This window comes from Staurois parvus, unplaced genomic scaffold (genome assembly GCF_062004578.1).
Source record: "Staurois parvus isolate SC_StPar_1 unplaced genomic scaffold, SC_StPar_1.0 ptg000349l, whole genome shotgun sequence".
In the NCBI taxonomy this organism is placed as follows: domain Eukaryota; kingdom Metazoa; phylum Chordata; class Amphibia; order Anura; family Ranidae; genus Staurois; species Staurois parvus.
Window position 1 is genome coordinate 3,295,284 of NW_028318145.1, and position 16,648 is coordinate 3,311,931.

The 16,648-nt window shown below is 39.6% G+C and overlaps 1 protein-coding gene and 1 long non-coding RNA gene across 4 annotated transcripts in view; one reads left to right on the top strand and one right to left on the bottom strand.

Moving 5' to 3' along the window:
* TPP2 (tripeptidyl peptidase 2) overlaps positions 1-16,648 on the bottom strand; it is an 87,570-nt gene that overhangs the window by 24,995 nt on the left and 45,927 nt on the right. For all 3 annotated transcript variants that reach the window (XM_089684534.1, XM_089684533.1, XM_089684536.1), the window contains exons 20-23: positions 15,485-15,581; positions 13,977-14,114; positions 12,823-13,067; positions 9,439-9,517 (exon numbers count right to left, since the gene is read on the bottom strand). In XM_089684534.1, the coding sequence (XP_089540660.1) occupies positions 9,439-9,517; positions 12,823-13,067; positions 13,977-14,114; positions 15,485-15,581 (559 nt within the window). The remainder of the gene's footprint in view (positions 1-9,438; positions 9,518-12,822; positions 13,068-13,976; positions 14,115-15,484; positions 15,582-16,648) is intronic.
* LOC149456753 (uncharacterized) lies at positions 7,698-13,585 on the top strand. The gene is made up of 4 exons (XR_016313808.1): positions 7,698-7,874; positions 8,955-9,055; positions 10,985-11,148; positions 13,413-13,585. It is a non-coding gene; the product is annotated as an uncharacterized LOC149456753 (long non-coding RNA).

The following is a 16,648-nucleotide window of genomic DNA, read 5'->3' on the forward strand; positions in this document are numbered from 1 at the left end:
CAGAGGTGTGAATGTAGACACAAGTTTCAACTTTCCATGGAAAACAGGGCATTGTGAACTGTGCTGCCGTCCTATGTGGTCTACACATGTAATATGCTGCTCAAAAGGCCAGGCACTAGATCAGGAGTTAAAAGCCATTTGTGGCAGTAATATGGTCATTTTACCAAAAGGGACTTTTCTGGCTGGGATGTCTGCCTACCACATAATAGAGGTCAGGTTTTCTTTTTTAATCAATTCATAAAATGAATACCTTAATGGCATTTGGTTCTAGTGATGAACTACTGTTTATAACATTTTTAACATAATTATTCTATTCACTATTTTAATAATTATGATGGAGAACTGAACTGTTTTTCACTGTACTTGTACAAAACAGAAAACAAAATGTGTTTTTCTTGGGGACAGCCAAAATCTAAACTAGAGTATGTTAATGTACAAGAACAGCAATGGTCGAGGACAACTAGTCAGTTGCCCAAGTCACCCCACACTGTATTGGACATTTCTGTATAAGACAATGTAACACAGACTTTTCACACTTTGTAAGGTATATTTTTACACTTTCACCAAATAATAAACAACTTCTATATACCCAATATGAGTATGTCAACTATCAGGTAAACTGAAAATGAATAAGTTGAAAAGCAATCAGGCAATCAAGCACAAAAACTAATTTTAGAGATTAATTTTAAGTATTGCGCTCAAAAATACTCAAATTCTGATTTTCCACTGTAGACTGATATCACATTGCTTCCATGGCATTGCAGGAAAGCTTAGGATGAGACAAATAAGTAATACAGGACTATCAGGTACATACTCCTAAATAAGAAAGTTGAATACTTTCTATAAGCACCTTTATAATGCAAAACTAGCAGAAATCTACCTGGCAACAAATCGATAAGTTAAAATAAATTAATGCTCAAGAGACATTTTTTGAGAAGACGATGGATATCTTAATAGCTAGAATGGAAGTATAACCTGTGGGATAGTTAAAGACCTGTGATTATAGACTAATCTAACATTACCAGTTGTTCACAATATGTCTGTACATTCTAAATTCACGACATATATGATGGGGGGGGGGGGGAGAGAGCTGTCTGAAGCTCCACACAATAATATAATGTATTATTATTATAATACAGGATTTATATAGCACCAACAGTTTGCTCAGCGCTTTACAATATAACAGGAGACACTACAGCAACAATACAGTTCAATACAAGAGGGATGGGAGGGTGAAATCAAGTATCAGAAATGCAACTAAAATTCCTTTTGAAGTCTGTCATAAAGCCTTAGGCAGTGTCAAGGTTGCTAAGTTGTGTTTAAAAAAAAAATGCATAGACATAATTAGAACTTAGATTTGCAGAGATTTCCTGGGAATGGTACCAATCATATTTTGTAGTTAAGTGAGGCACCATGACCCATTTGTATATTTAATTAGGTGTTTCTCAACTATTAAAAGCATAAAAATAGCATTTTGTATTCACCATAAAATCCTTTTCTCATGGTCTATTGAGGGACACATTTTAATAAGCAAGCAACCTAGGGTTATACTGCTGCTTACAGGAGAACTGGACACTAGGCACATAAAAACCCTCTTGAGCCTATGACCTCTCCTTCCTTACACCAACTCAGCTGCAGCAGGCAATCCACAGAGAACATCAGGAGAGAGAAAGAAGCAGTGTTCCTCAAATGTAATGAAAAAAGGACTTGACATTGAATACAAAAATCCTATTTTTTCTATTGTTCATTGAGGAACACAGTTGATGATAATAAGCCACCTAGGGATGTCAAAAAACAGTCACAACAAAAAGGAATCCAAAGGCATTAATCACTTGCAGAACATTTCAACCAAAAATAGCATCAGCAAAAAAGACACATTGACCATGTAAATTTTAGAGAAAATATGTGCAAAAAGATTAGTTTGCAGCCTGATGGGGAACCCAAGGAATCCTTACCAGCCTTGTGGAATGAGCTTTAAAGTAAAATTACATGCAAAAGCAAACATTTATTATATTGCAGCTTACAAATTCGATGTCGGGGCTGCACTAGTTTTCTTTTGTAGGCTCCCGTCTTATTTTCAGCTGGTGATCTAGCTAGTAAGTCTTGTTTTTCAACAGAACAAGCTATCCTGCAGATGTAGACGTTCAGACAAACCATTTAACACCAAGAGGGGTTGCTGACAATGGTCAGCTTTTATGTAAAATCTTTATCCCAAAAAAAAAAAACATACAAAAAAAAAACATACAAAAAAAAAAACTGTTGCAGTAACTGCTTAAAAAAGGTGTGACCGCAAGTTTGGCATCAATTTCTTAGGCTAGGTTCACATAATATGTGAGTGCACAACTACTTGTAATTGCTAACAGCAGCACGTTTTTGGTGTAGGAAAGCGTGCAGACGCATGGGGATGCCATTCTCTTGAAGCCTGAGAACCTCTTCTGGACTGGATAAAAAAGGAGATCATTCTGCATCTAAGAAGCAGTAGCATAAAGGTAAACCAAAAAGGGTGAACCCTTGGCAGATGCCTGAATGGTAACAGAATATCCTCATTAAGGTGAAAAGCAGAAAACACTTAGGGTAAAAAGAAGGTTCTTGGTCTTAAACACTACAAGATTTAAATCTCAAAGTTGTAAAAGGAGACCTAGCAGGTTTTAACCCTTTGCATAAAAGTACAAACTGGCGAATGATTAGCAAGGGGACACCTGAACTCTGATGGTGAAAAGAACCAAGGGTTCTACATCCAAGCACTGGAAAGAATATATACACAGCCCACTCTAAAAGCATGTGGGAATGATAAACCCTGTTGGAGGAAAAATTAGGAGCTTTTAAACATGGTTGAGAATAAAGAATCTGAAATGCCCTTGTACTCAGAACCTGGGTCTGAACAACCAGGCAGTTAAAAGATAGCAACTGAAACAGGGCAATATTGAAGATAATAGATGTACCTGATCTGGTAGAGGCCATGAAGAATTGGCTAACGGGGGAACAGTGTCAGCGTACCACAATCTTGAGATAAATCAGAACTATGAAAATGACTTAAGTGCACTATGCCTCGGTCCTTTGAAGTAGATGAGGTAAAAGTTTCAGCAGTGATCAAAGTAAACTGATCGCACGATGTTGCCAGGGCATCTGCAGCAACCACTGTCAGGCCCTACGTCCTGAAATAAACCTGTCCAGCTTCTTGTTAAATCAAGGTGATAATAATCATAATCTGTGTCCTTCAAAGCAGACATATATTCTTAAACACCACCTAATGAAGAGACTTTCCCAGGTCCAGATGCTGTCCACCAAGAAAACCTGCCTACCAGTTTTACTCCCTGGGAATGTGTACAGCAGAAAATCCTAAAACATGAAAATTCCACCCAGGAATTTTGCATGTAATTGAGGATTGATGTTAGCCACAGCTCTGGCCCTGTCCGATTGAATCCAGACTGGATGGTTGAGGAGAACAGGGGTCCAAAGAAGTAATATCATAACTGGTTGCAGCTCTAGGATGTTGATTATTTAAGGTGGTTGTGATCAGAAAAAATCAAAGTTTACAAACAAGATGCTCCAAAATTCCACCCAAACCCAGAAGAAACCATCTGCTGTGACAACCTTCTATTGTAAGGGAAGAAATAGCCCTGCACTTTGACAATGCCAGAAACAGAAGCTACCATGACAGACATCCTAATTTGAGGATGTAACCAGATCATTACATCCAGAGAAAGAATGGAATTGTCCGACTCCCTGAAAATGTTAAGTCACAAGGTTCCTGAATGGAATTACACAAATTGACCGCTTCCCAGAATTCACATGCAGTTCAACAGGGAAGACCAAACGATGGGACTAAAGTTTCAGAAGCAGACTTTGCGATTTCATCAACTTCTCCTGTGTCAGAAGGAGGAAGAACTTGGTCTGAAAGTAATACAGGAGGAGGCCCTAGCACTCAAAGTGATGTGATAGAACCAGAATCCATCCAAAGGTCTCCAGTGTGACACAAAGGAGTCCAGGGCCAAGGAGGTCTGCTTTAGCTACATAAGATCCTCCAGTAATCTGATAACTGGAATGTCAGTGAGGTTAAGACAACCCAGAACTGGTGCGTGAACCTTGTGATTGCTCACAGGTCCAAGGTGAGGGTCAAGGTATGAGCCACAAACAGTAAGTAGTCATCAACCATAGCAACGTGAGGAATCACCAACAGAGAAGCAAGAACTGAACAGTTTCCATATGCAACTTGACATACAGAGAATCTTGAAATCCAACATAGAATGAATGCTTCTTTTGAATTTTAAAACTAAAAACAAGCTTGACTAGAAAAACCTTCACATTTGTACAGTTGAAGGAAAAAGGAATTGCCCTGGTTCATGAACCTTGAATGGCTGACAAACGGTCCACCCGACATTGATATTTTGCATTGCAACATTTTGGATGTTAGCAAAGTGGAGGACGAAAACAAAGCTATTTTGTAACCTTAAGGCAGCCCAAAGATTATGTGATTTTCTTTCCTTCCACCATGGGTGGAAAGAAAGAAAAACGCTCAATTCTCCTGTCAACACAGTCAGTGTTGATGGGGGGAATCCCTTCTGCAGCGCTAGTGTATTCTGCCAGCGGTGGAGCTTGGGGAGCCTACCCGGGCAGCAGAATACAATGGTTATGGCTAGCGGCTATAGCTGCTGGCAGTAATCACATGCCGAAAAATCAAACAGGCTGGCTGTACCCAAGTCAATCGATGGATTAACTTGAGTACAACCAGCCTTCCTATACATGGTTCGAATTTCGATCCAGGTATGGCTGTGCTTTACATACAACCTCCTACATCTGTGTGTGTCGGCTATGTGAGTTGCAAAAGCCATCAGGTGCCGCTGCTCCTCCGCTAAGATGGAGCATGGGGGAACCAGCCTTCATGCAGAGGTGGGTTTATCCTTTATTTACTAAGGGCGTTTAAAAACCCAGAGCCCAAGGAACTGGAAGATGTCTTGTAAGTCTGGGAACTGGAACCTGTTTTGAAGAAACTTTTTTTGATGCAGGATAATGTGTCAACCTGTGTGGGTAATCCTTAGCTTTGCACAGTTGAGATACTCTTACCCTAGCTGCAATTAATTTTATTTGTCCAGTGAAGAGCCAAACAGATAGCCTTCCACGAAGCATTTTACACTGTTACTCTGATGACCACCACTTAAGCCAGAGCACCCTGCAGATCTGGAATTAAGAAAGGGTTTAACACGACAATCTAGTCAATGCTTTGATAAAATGTCAACATTAATTGCCGCTAAATCGCTGATAGGCAATTTAAACCAGTCAGCAATGGACTGGGTAGCGAGTGCAGAGGCAAACATGAGTTGAAGATCCTACCAAGGAGTAGATGGATTGAGAAATTGCTTCAAGTGTGTGTAAATGTAACAGTGATTTTCTTATTTGCTCTCTTTTGGTCTGTTATAATAAAACACTTTCAATAGTTTATCTGTTTGACAAACTACAAAACACCTCCCCCTATTAAAAGAGAAGAGAGGGGGAGTGATATAGGCCTAACAGTGTTATGTACTCCTAAAACACTACTTATCCTAGGGTGACAACACTGCTTGTACGGTAGTCACCCTAGGACAGAAGTATAATAAAAGGATTTTCCGGTAAAAATAAAGAAAAGTGTGAAAAAAAGAAAACTAATGCAGAGCTCATATTTAAAAGAGGCAAGCTGCAATACTATCAATTTTTGTACTTGAATTATGATGCACTTTAGGGAAAGACACAGGTGGTAAAACTATGGGAAGAAATGCTGTCCCCAAAAGGATAGAGCAACAGGAATGATTTATAGGCAAGGAATAACAGAAACCTCCCATTTTAAAGTTGAGGCACAACCTCAATAACAGAGACAGTTCTGTTGTGCGGTTTCCTCCTCTAAGGAGAGGAGGGACTCGGCATCCAATAACAAGTCCACTGGAGGATCCTCAATAGAATTAAACATATTAGGCATCGGAGTTAGATTCCACTGGGGAATGTGGCAGTGGGTATTTTAAGACCAAAAGAAGAAGGGAGAAGAGGGTTTTAGAAACAGCTGGAGAAGCATACAGTTCTGACTAAAAAGGTGCAAAAAACAACAGTTATTTCCCCAATATCCAGCAGAAACTCAATAGCGGTTTATAGCAGACAAAAAAATTTAATAACAAAAATGTAAGTCAAAAAATGTCACAAAAAGAAAAGTGACATCCATTCTTCTAAGAACACCAAGTGAAACTGAGCAGGTGTGAGGTCAGAAGAGTTATAGACTCAAGGGGGCTGGCCTTTAGCTGTGCAAAATGTATTTCTTCAGTATGCAGAAACATAACTCTAGTTCGCTTAATACCTTCAAGGTGTATCCTTCAATGAATGATAAAGAGTCATTTTTAAATTAAAGTGGCATTCCCAACTAATCTTCACACCTTTACGATTGGGTAACATATGCGCACTCCTAGTAGAGAGACTGGGCAGTCAGTGACAGCCCTGGGTCTCCACAAGCGATCGGGACCTAGGGAAACCAAATCCCGATCACATGATCGCTGTGAAAGTGATCATTCAATCTGGAACCCGCTCCTGTGTTTTTCCTCTGTGAAGAAGATAAATAACTCACTTTCCCTCTAGCGACGAGGAGAAAATATGTTGAGGGAGATTTACTGAAACAGGTTCTCACAGAATCTGGTTCAGCTGTGCATAGCAAGTCTCCCTTAATGTATTTTCTCCTTGCTAAAGGGAAAGTGTGCTGTATATCTTCTTCACAGAAAAGAAACCGCACAGGAGTGGGTTACAGACTGAATGATCACGGTGACAGCCAATCAGAGGCTATCACAGCAATCGTGATCGGGATCTGGTCTAGATCACTTGTAGAGACCCAGGGCTGTCCCTGACTGCCCAGTCTCTATGCTACAAGTGCGCATATATTACCCGGTCATATTGTAAAAGCTTGACTGACCAAGCTGAAATTGAAGCTGATTGGTTACTATGCACAAGTGTACCGCATTCTGTGTGCACCAGTGTTAGTAAATCTCCCCCATTTTCCTCCCCTAGAGGACATGTCTGCAAAAAAATAAAGGTGGACTAGTTTAGTGCTCAATCTAGTGCAGTGAATGCTAGTGTGTTTTAGGCAAGAAAAAAATGTTTTATATTTATAAAGTGCCATTACGAATGTTTCAGTGTATTCAGGTAGGACAAAAAAAAAAAAAATGGTACTAGTTTCTTGGCCCCACGGGTAAAAAGAACAAGTCACACATGTGGTATTGCCGTGATCTTCAGAAGTAGAATTTGTTTTGCAGTTTTTTTGGTGGCGGTACATGGTAATGGCACAAAATTATACAGCTAAATTAAGGAAAAAAAAAAAAAAAAATACAATCTTTTTTACTATTTTGGGCCAGTTTTCCTTTGATAATAATAAAAAACAACTATCAGGGGATATCTATTAACATATCCCACCAAATGAAAGCCCAATCTGCCCTGAAAGAAAGAAGGTATAATCCTCCAGGACAAACTAAGTAGTTGCAATATGTACAGTTGTACCAACACATATCAAAGTTGTGAAATTGGGACTGGGCGTTATGGTCGGTTTTGACCCTGGCCATGGAGGGGTTAAAAATGATCTCCCCTCCTAGCACCTATGTTGACTAACTTCTGTAAGAGACGCATATACTTGCTTATTTTTAGGCCGCTGTGGTCTGGTCACATGATCCGGCTCCCCTGCCAGTCATCGTTGGCTGCAGGGAGAGGAGGGATCACTGACAGTGGATAGGCCAGAGGAGCCTATGGGTACCTGTGATGTCCCTGCTCTCAGGCATTCCAGTCATTATCAAATTCTCCCTCTGCTCCACTGCAGATGCCACTGACTGACACAAGGGAGATCACGTGACTGGACTGAAGCAGCCTGAAAATAGGTACCGTAAGTATATATAGTCAGCATAGGCATAAGGAGGGAGCATGTTTAGGATCAGTTGGGTATAGCCAGGAATTCTACTAACACCCAAATGCAGTGAAACTAAAACTCCTTCCCTTGCAGTGGGGCTGCACCTGTATTACAAGGTTCAACTGTTTGTTTGTGTCTAAGGGACAGGAAAACCAGTTTTATTACCTGAACCTCAACTCCTTAAGGTTTCAGGGGTGGACAGTGTTTTAGATGTCATCAAGACCAATGCAGGGTCCATAGCCTGCAAGAGGGAGCTGAGGACTTTAGTCTGCCAGAGTATAGGAGGGAAAAAAAAGGCTGTAGGGACCGGTCTAGCAGCCTGGAGGATCAAGCACAGTAAATAAAAAGTGCTTTGCCAAATCCCATAGATCTAAATGAGCAGTTTTAGCTTTCCTAGAGTTCAGGTATAAGTACACGCCTGATAAAAGTTATTGTCCTAAATACCTTTTAATACGTGTATAATTTGTAGTTGTACTGATTTAAGTGTATGTATAGCCATTTTTTTAAATTTTATTGTTTATTTTTTTTTTTTTACACTTTTTAATAGAAAGGGATTAGAAACCCAGTCAGGTTTATTTATTGGTGTCTGTATTCCTGCTGGGGAGACTTTCCCTTATATTTGTCCTAGTGGCAAACACTGGCAAGAAAGAAAAATTAAGGGAAAACCAAAGTTAAAATTGTCACCAAAAAGAAGAGGTAGGGGTAAGGGCTAACACTGACAAGCATTGTTTTCCTACATTTGATGTATGATTGGAACACACAGCGAACACAAGTCAGCAAAATCCCAGGAATTATAACTGAGCAGTACACTTGTCAAAAAACAAAACACAACACTAAGAGGGATATTCCCTTAATGTTTTTAGAGATATTATTACGTGTTTCATCTTGGTATGGTTTCTGTGTTCTAGACCAGAGGTTTTTTTACATGAAAATATTTACATTATTGTATGTCGGCAGTCAGTCAGAGATCGTGCCTCAGCCAGTCAGAGAAAGCTTTGTATGCAAAGAATACAAAGACACCTATGAATGGACCGACACTATTTTGTTTCAGGTGTGAAATGGAATTCTGATGGAAGGCTAACATCTAGGACCCAGCACTACTGAAGCTACATACACTTCATACATTGCTTAGAGCTTGGGTTACATTTGTATGTAAGTATATTCGGGGGGGAGCCCCCCCCCCTTTTTTTTTTTTTTTAGGTAGTCTGCCTGTCAGATTTATATAGAAACCTGGTGGCTGCAGCCATTGGATAAAAAAAAACCCTGCTGGCAGGTCCGTACATTGTACCTGGCAGCGAAAGGGTTGAAGCATTTGCCCGTCTACAAGTCCAACGCCTGTGGACACAGGTCCTTTGAGCACTTTAATATAATTTTAAATGCACTTTAAGCAAACAGATGAGAAAGCAGCAGACTGCTATTTTAGATTTTGTAAGCTACACAAAAAATAATAGCGCGGTTAGCTATAATGTGGTAAAATCTGATCAAAATTAGAAAAGATAAATGTGAAAAAAAAAAAAAAAAAAAACACTACTCACCGCTTTTTTGCCAAGTTCTGTCTTCGACAGCGTCAGAGTGCCACTGAGGTAGCAGCCTGGTCCAGCACCTTTAGGTATTCTGTTGAACAGAAGACAGAATATGAAATAGAAATATCCAGATACACCTACATTGTTACACACAGCTGCTCTGATGTTGCTTTCCAAGTTAAATTGGTATTTTACATGCACTTTCATTTCATAAAATGATATTATACCTGTAGATTCGTAGCAAACAAGGTTCCTTGAAGAAGAAGATGGTGTTAAAAATAAATGTTGCCTCAATTTTTTAGTTAGAACTGCACTCTGGAAGGGTGACATTAAACCCCATTTTTTGCACAAATGCCACACACTGTACCCATGACAGTCTACAATCATCCCCTTAATATCTGCCTCTGTGTATAAGGAAAATAAAGAAGTACAACTGTAGAATAGTTTGATGTTACTGAGGGTTTATGTACACTGATGATTGAACAATTGTATGAATTTGGCTGCCAACAATGAACGCCATTGTGAACTCATTTTGCAATCCAATTTCAATTACCAGCCCTGGGGTGTTTTGGCTTCTTTGGTCCTAGAGACAATAGTTGATTGCCCAAAGCTGGTCAGATAGATCATAATTTGGCTGGTTTAGCAGGAACCAAATGAATTTCAATTCAATCGACTTCGGTACAACCAGCCTGTCGGTATTTTTTGTGCGATCACTGCTGATGGCTATAGCCTCCAGCAATGATCATTGTATTCTGACAGCTGGGAAACTTCCCACTGTCAAAATACAATAGTGCAGCGGGAGGGATTTCCCCATCAACACTGATTGATGAGAAAATCAAGCGATTTTCTTTCCTTCAACCTGTGGTTACATCTTGGTGAAAAGTCAGACAAAGCCAATCTGTTTTGATGGTCCAAGACTCCACCCTTCATCAGGGATAGGAAGCTGGCTATAATCAAGGCTTATACTGGACACTCAATTCTGTGGCAGCACAGGTTATGACAGTAGTGTAATCTCCAGCTGACAGCCTGGAGATGAGAGCTTGGCTTTGTCTTCTCACTTTTTACCATTAACTAATAAACTGGACTTTAACTAAACTGTGGTGCTCTCAACTTTTTACACTTACTTTGTTAGATACCTCACATAAAAGAGATCTAGATCTATCTCCCTTTAACTGGAGATCAAACATGTTTTTCCGTTTTAGATCCAATGCTCGAAACACATTTTTTTTGACAAGTGTGTCTTCTATGGGACTGGTCACAGTCTTGGTAATCTGAGACTCAGGTCAACTATGGGGAATAGAAGACCATTTCCTGACTAAATCCTTTGCAAAAGGATAAAGTGCCAGGAAAAGTTTGGTGGCAAGAAATTGTTTCCCAGGGTGTTACCAATCTTTGTAGATAAAGATCCTTTGAAAGTCTGAATCTATGCGAACAGAGTCCAGACATGTTGGGAGAAGGAACAGTGGGCTTTCCCAATTCTAAAGTGGACCACAAAGCATTGATTAAATGGGTTCCTTCTATTTAGATGAAATTCAGCTGATGAACACTTTTCCTCTAGGGAAGGGAGGGACTATGTACAAGAAGGAACCCGCTTGTCTCTACACCAAAGTCTGCTGGAGAAGACAGAAGTGGGCGTTTTAACTTGTTCTCAGGAGGAGACACAAACTGCACTAACTGGGTCATAAATTCTTGAATGCCAGAAGAAAACACTGCTGCCGTAAGGTAGGTAGAGGAATGAGCAACTAAAGATGATAAGATTGCGGGTCAGAAATGGCCGATTATGCAGACAGTTTCAACTAGGATACGCGGAAAGCACAATCTTTCCCTGAGCCAAATTTAGTCTTGAGTTGGTGGATTGACTGCAGTCATAGGGCACCTACTTATTTGTTTAGTACCAGACATAGTTGCATTTTAAGAAATAGAGCTAACCCAATGCCCAAGACCTCCTACTCAAGAACCAGCTGAGCTGTAGAGGGTATTCCAATGCCACTACAGGTACTGTGAAAATCATCTGTCTGAGTCTTCTGCATCTTATGGTTCAGGCTGTCAGAGGAGGTGCACAGAGATTGTGAGTGGAGACGAAAAAAAATAAAATAAAATAAAGCAGCAGTGGCAGAAGTGCTAGTTCTCAGCATTGTTTCATGGGCAAACCCCCTGGTGAGAAGGAGAGCTGGAAGCATGTATTGTGCTCAATCAATGTTGCATCATCCATGTCTGACCCTAACAGGAGGAGCGGCAAGAAATTGAAAAAGGCAGTTTGAGCAAAACAAAGCTCAGCTGCTCTCGAGTTTCATGTAGATAGACATCAGCCCTGGACCTGTATAGCGCACTCTACAGCTATCTACACTGAACCAAGTGCCGAGATGAGCTCACAGAGGATCCAGTGCCTGAAGCAACATTACAGGCTCTCTCAGTGGAGTGGGGTCCAGGTAGTTCCCAAGGTTTTACTGAATTTGCACTGATCTGGACACACTGTTTCTACTGTTGTAATAGAACACAGTGAGAAGTTTACTGAGTAATCCAAAGTAAAACAAACTATGTGAATGCTCACCATGGATCCCTTATTTCTGAAAAATAGCAGCTGCTGTTTAAAGAAGTATCAAACCAATACTTCCTGACAAATAATAAATGGAATTATACAACAATGCTAGCCCGAAAGGTTATATCAATTGGTATCATGTGAAACCTAAAACAATAAATCATATCCCATCAGCGTATGTATATGTGTGTGTATATATATATATATATATATAAAAATAAATAAATAAAACAATTTGTTAATATGCATATAACAATAAATCATTGCAGATATGTCATAATTTATTGATATAACCCTTGGGATAGCACTGTTACATATTTCCATTAATTCAAAATAATAAACTAGTTTAGCAAAAAATTATTTCTCTGTAAGGTTTATCACCAAAGGGCACTAGCAAAAAAAACTGTGGTCTAAGGGAGTGTGGTAGGATTATAGGGGTATGCCCAGGGGATGTGTCCAGAAAATATTTGCCAGTGTCCAGTTACTCGACAATACCAGCCTATTACCCAGTGGCAAAGAATATCCAGCCTAAGTCCTGTAATGTACAATTAAGATAGGAGGGTGCTCACAAATCTCTAGAACACCATAAATAACTTTCATGATTCTACCAGTAGTAGTTGATATTAGAAAAAAACACCTTCCAATGTAAGCAAAAAAAAAAAAAAAAAATAGATGGGAAAGAAGCATCCAGTCTCATAAGGGCACTAAGTGCAATTAAGCAAGAGTGAGGTGGAAAGTGTTCTGTAGGTAGCAGTATAGCACTAGATTGCTTATTAGAAAGTGGTGTCCCTTAATGGATGATAGAAAAGATAACATTTTTGTTACAATAATTAATGGTTTGCTCACCGGCTACTTACTTATCATCAGGCAACATTGTAACGAAGAAAGGCTGGCTGTGTTTTGGTGGCAAAGTTATTGTATTGACCTTTTTCTTTCCCAAAAGAGCCAAACTGTGACTTTCATAAACATCCAAACTCAAAGTGTTTGACATTCTATGAGAAACCACAAAAGGAAGGTCTTTCAATCGTTCCAATTCAGATATCTGCTCATGGCGGACCTGCATTCGGATTGTATAATCTCCTTTTTCAAGTTTCACAGAATACTGGAATGAAAAACCACACAGAAGATCAAACATCATGTAATAGATCTGTAGATCTCCCATCGACTGCTTTATTCCCTAGTCAATGTTAGCCCTACCACCATCCTCAAATGATATAGTATTTCCAGTGGGTTTTTTTTAAATACATGGAAAAAGAAAGAAAAATATAATTATTTTTGTGTTAAAATACACCTGAATATAACATGCAGAACATTCAGATACATTAGGCACATGCTAAATGCAGCAGTGTGTACTGTAAAATATGTTTATGGAAAAAAAATTTAAATGCAATCAGGAGTGATCCTTTATTTACATGACCACTACAAAACTGAAGTTTGTTTGTTGCAGGTTACTGCACATCCTTGCTTCCTTCACTGCACTGCCGAAACTCACAGCAACAGTCTGATACAATCTAGAGAAAGAACATCTGAACCTTTCCTTCAACCATCAGCTTGCCAAAAAGATATTCTCTCCACTGAGATAAAAATGTAATCCTTTAAAAAGGCAAAGTTCACCTTAAAAAAAAAAATAATAAAAAAGGAGGTATATATTTTTGTTATTCAGGCACCTGCAAAGCATTGCACCACAATCAGCAGATCGCAGGTGCAATGTCAGGCTTCTGCAGACTCTCAGTATAGCAGTCTGCCCATACCTCAATTGCAGGAAGAATCAAACTACAAGCTGTCTGTCGAGGTGGCAGATGGTACTTGTAGTTCAGTTATCTGTGAATGAATGAATGACATGGCTGTGCTGGCAGAGCGCTGATGGGCATGCATGGGAAGATGATTTCACACCCGTTATCACAATGGAGGACCAGGGAGGTGTGGGCAGGTGACATGTTACACCCTGAATATAGGTTACCAAAGGTGAAGTTATCCTTTTCATATTAAGCCGAGAAGAGATCAACAATACCTGGTGCGGGTAGGCATCTCCTGCTCCCATCTGTCTTTTGTTCTGGTCGTAGATAATCCATAACTGGCTATCATACTCTGATTCGTACAACAACTCACAAAGCAGCGGGCAGCTAGGTGTCACTTCTCCACTTTTGGGCTTAAATTAAAACACATGAAGAACACTCACTTTATAAATAAATAATTTCATTATGAAAAAGTAAGTAGTTTTGCATATAAAATGCATAACTATGATTACATGGACCAGCCAACCGTTCCAACAACTCACATGCAAGAATTCATGCCAATTTATATTAGAATTCTTAGTATCCATTTAAAACAAAACAAAAAAAAACACCATGGAGATAACCTGTGGAAAAGTGAAGGAGAGTGGCCCCATCTGGCTTTTTCACAGTTAAAAAAACTTAACCATTTGGCTGGATTTCCAATTTAAAGTGTTTGTAAAGGGCAAAGGTTTTTAAAACCTCCAGTGTACAGCTTCCCTTGCACCCCACCTAATACTTACCTGAGCCTGATCTTGATCCAACGATGTGAATGACAGCAGCGGCTCTCCCAGGTCGCTCTCATTGCCTGAGATACAGCAGCGGGAGCCAGTGGCTCCTGTTGCGGTCAAATCACAGCCAGTGAGGAGAGAGCGGCACTGTCCCCATAGACATACTGAGCAGGCTCGGGAGCGAGCCTGCAAGAGTGCCCTAAGAGCAAGTAGTTGGCAGGGGACCAGGGCTGCTCTTTGCAAATCTAGCAGTAAGTATGTGTTTATTATTTTAAAGAAAAGAAAACTGAGCATTTAGAACCAAATTTTAATCACTTATTTGAAGCAGAACTGAAATTAAAAATTAAAATTATGGCCACTAAATTTAACTCAGAATTTTGTGGTGGAAAGGATTCACGGAAGCAGCTCTAGACTGAGGTAGGTATTGCAGGAAAAAACGTTTTTTTTGTTTTTTTTTACTTTTAATTATGCTATTCATTTGCAAGCCAAATTCAAGGAATTTAACCACTTAGCTACTGTCATACATTTTTCAACAGCGGATCGGTGGCTCTTTATTTCCCCTAAGCTAGATATATGGGCACTGTACCCAGTCAATCTGAGGGGCTGGGTACCATGTGATCGCTGTGATTAGTCATCACAGCATTCACATGGTACTATTTACACTTCTGATCCCTTCTCTTCCCCTTACAATAGGGGCAGGAGAGATCAGATATATGAATAGGCAGAGAATGCATGAATCAACTGCAGATCCATTCATTCATTCTGTTGCAGTGACAGAGGGATTTTTGTTTGTTTGCCTGTTTAACCACCTCACTACCACCATATGTATATATACGGCCTTGTCATGGGTAGTTATACCAGGATCATGGCTGCAGCTACAGCCATGATCCTGCATGTAATCGCTAACAGCTTCATTCACAAATGTTAAATGCCTAAATACACCAATGCAAAAGCAAAACAAATCCACTGCAGGCTAAAAAGGATTTTTTTTTTTTAATAATTAACTCACTGCTCACCTGATGGAAATTATAACTTAAAACTATTTCATATAATTGACGGTTGTTTGGCAAAATATCACGGGCTCCCAGAGGTCTCGTCTTGGAACTGACAGGCCTGTAAATAAACAGCTTTTATTAGCTAGATGCAAAATATGAATATTTAGACTCCTGTGCCCCCTTTTACATGAAGCAGAGATTATGAGGTTGCATACTAAAAAAGCAGCATTCAATTGACTGAGCTTAATAAAAGGATGAAGCTGTGTTCACTTCAATCATGTCTTAGCAAAAATCGCCCTCCCCACATATGATATGGTATTTAAAGTGAACATAGGTTCTCGCTACATAAGCCTGGTGTTCTAGCATTTCTTGTAAACTGGCCAAAACGGCACAAAGGCTACACATTGCACAGAAAATCGTCCCACCCTTTATGTAATCTAGCAAGATAAAAATGTGGCAAGGTAGGTGCATTTCACCTGCTTTAAGCCACTTTGCATTCCTACATCAGGATATAAGCCGTTCTGAAATTTACAAAAGCCCATTGACACAGGCTTTTATGAAAAGGTATCGTGTGATCCAAAAGGATTTTTTTAAAGACACACTAATTGTGTATGTAAAGAAATACAATTGCACATATTGGAAGATCTCTGCCACTCTGGTTTAAGTTACTTCAGGACTTTACAAATCCTAGAATGTGGAAAACATTGAACAGCTTCAAAAGTCTGCAAGAGTATGCTTACTGCTGACCTGCACAACATGTAGCACTTTATGAGGATGCCACCAGACCTGCATTGTTTAATGGATGAATGTATCAAGGAGGGGAAATTAAACCCCCTAGGGTCCAATCTTATGTTTCTTTTTACAGGTACATTGAAACGTTGTACAATGTACTAAACACATGTTAAACAATTTAAGTCAGGATTAGTTGCCATTACTCCAAGGAGCAACAGATCTCCATGCAAATTGGTAATATTGTGCTTGTGAAAAGATACCAAACCAGACAGCATAGAAAATCACATATAACGTCCTCATAAATTGGGAGAACTTAGTTAAGTGAACATGAAAATGTAAGCCTTCTCATACAAGAATCAGTAAAACTACCAAAGCCTATTAGCCACCATTTTCAGCCCCTACTGAAAACCGTGCAGCTGAAAACATTTGTTGCAGTCAGTATCCCATACAAGC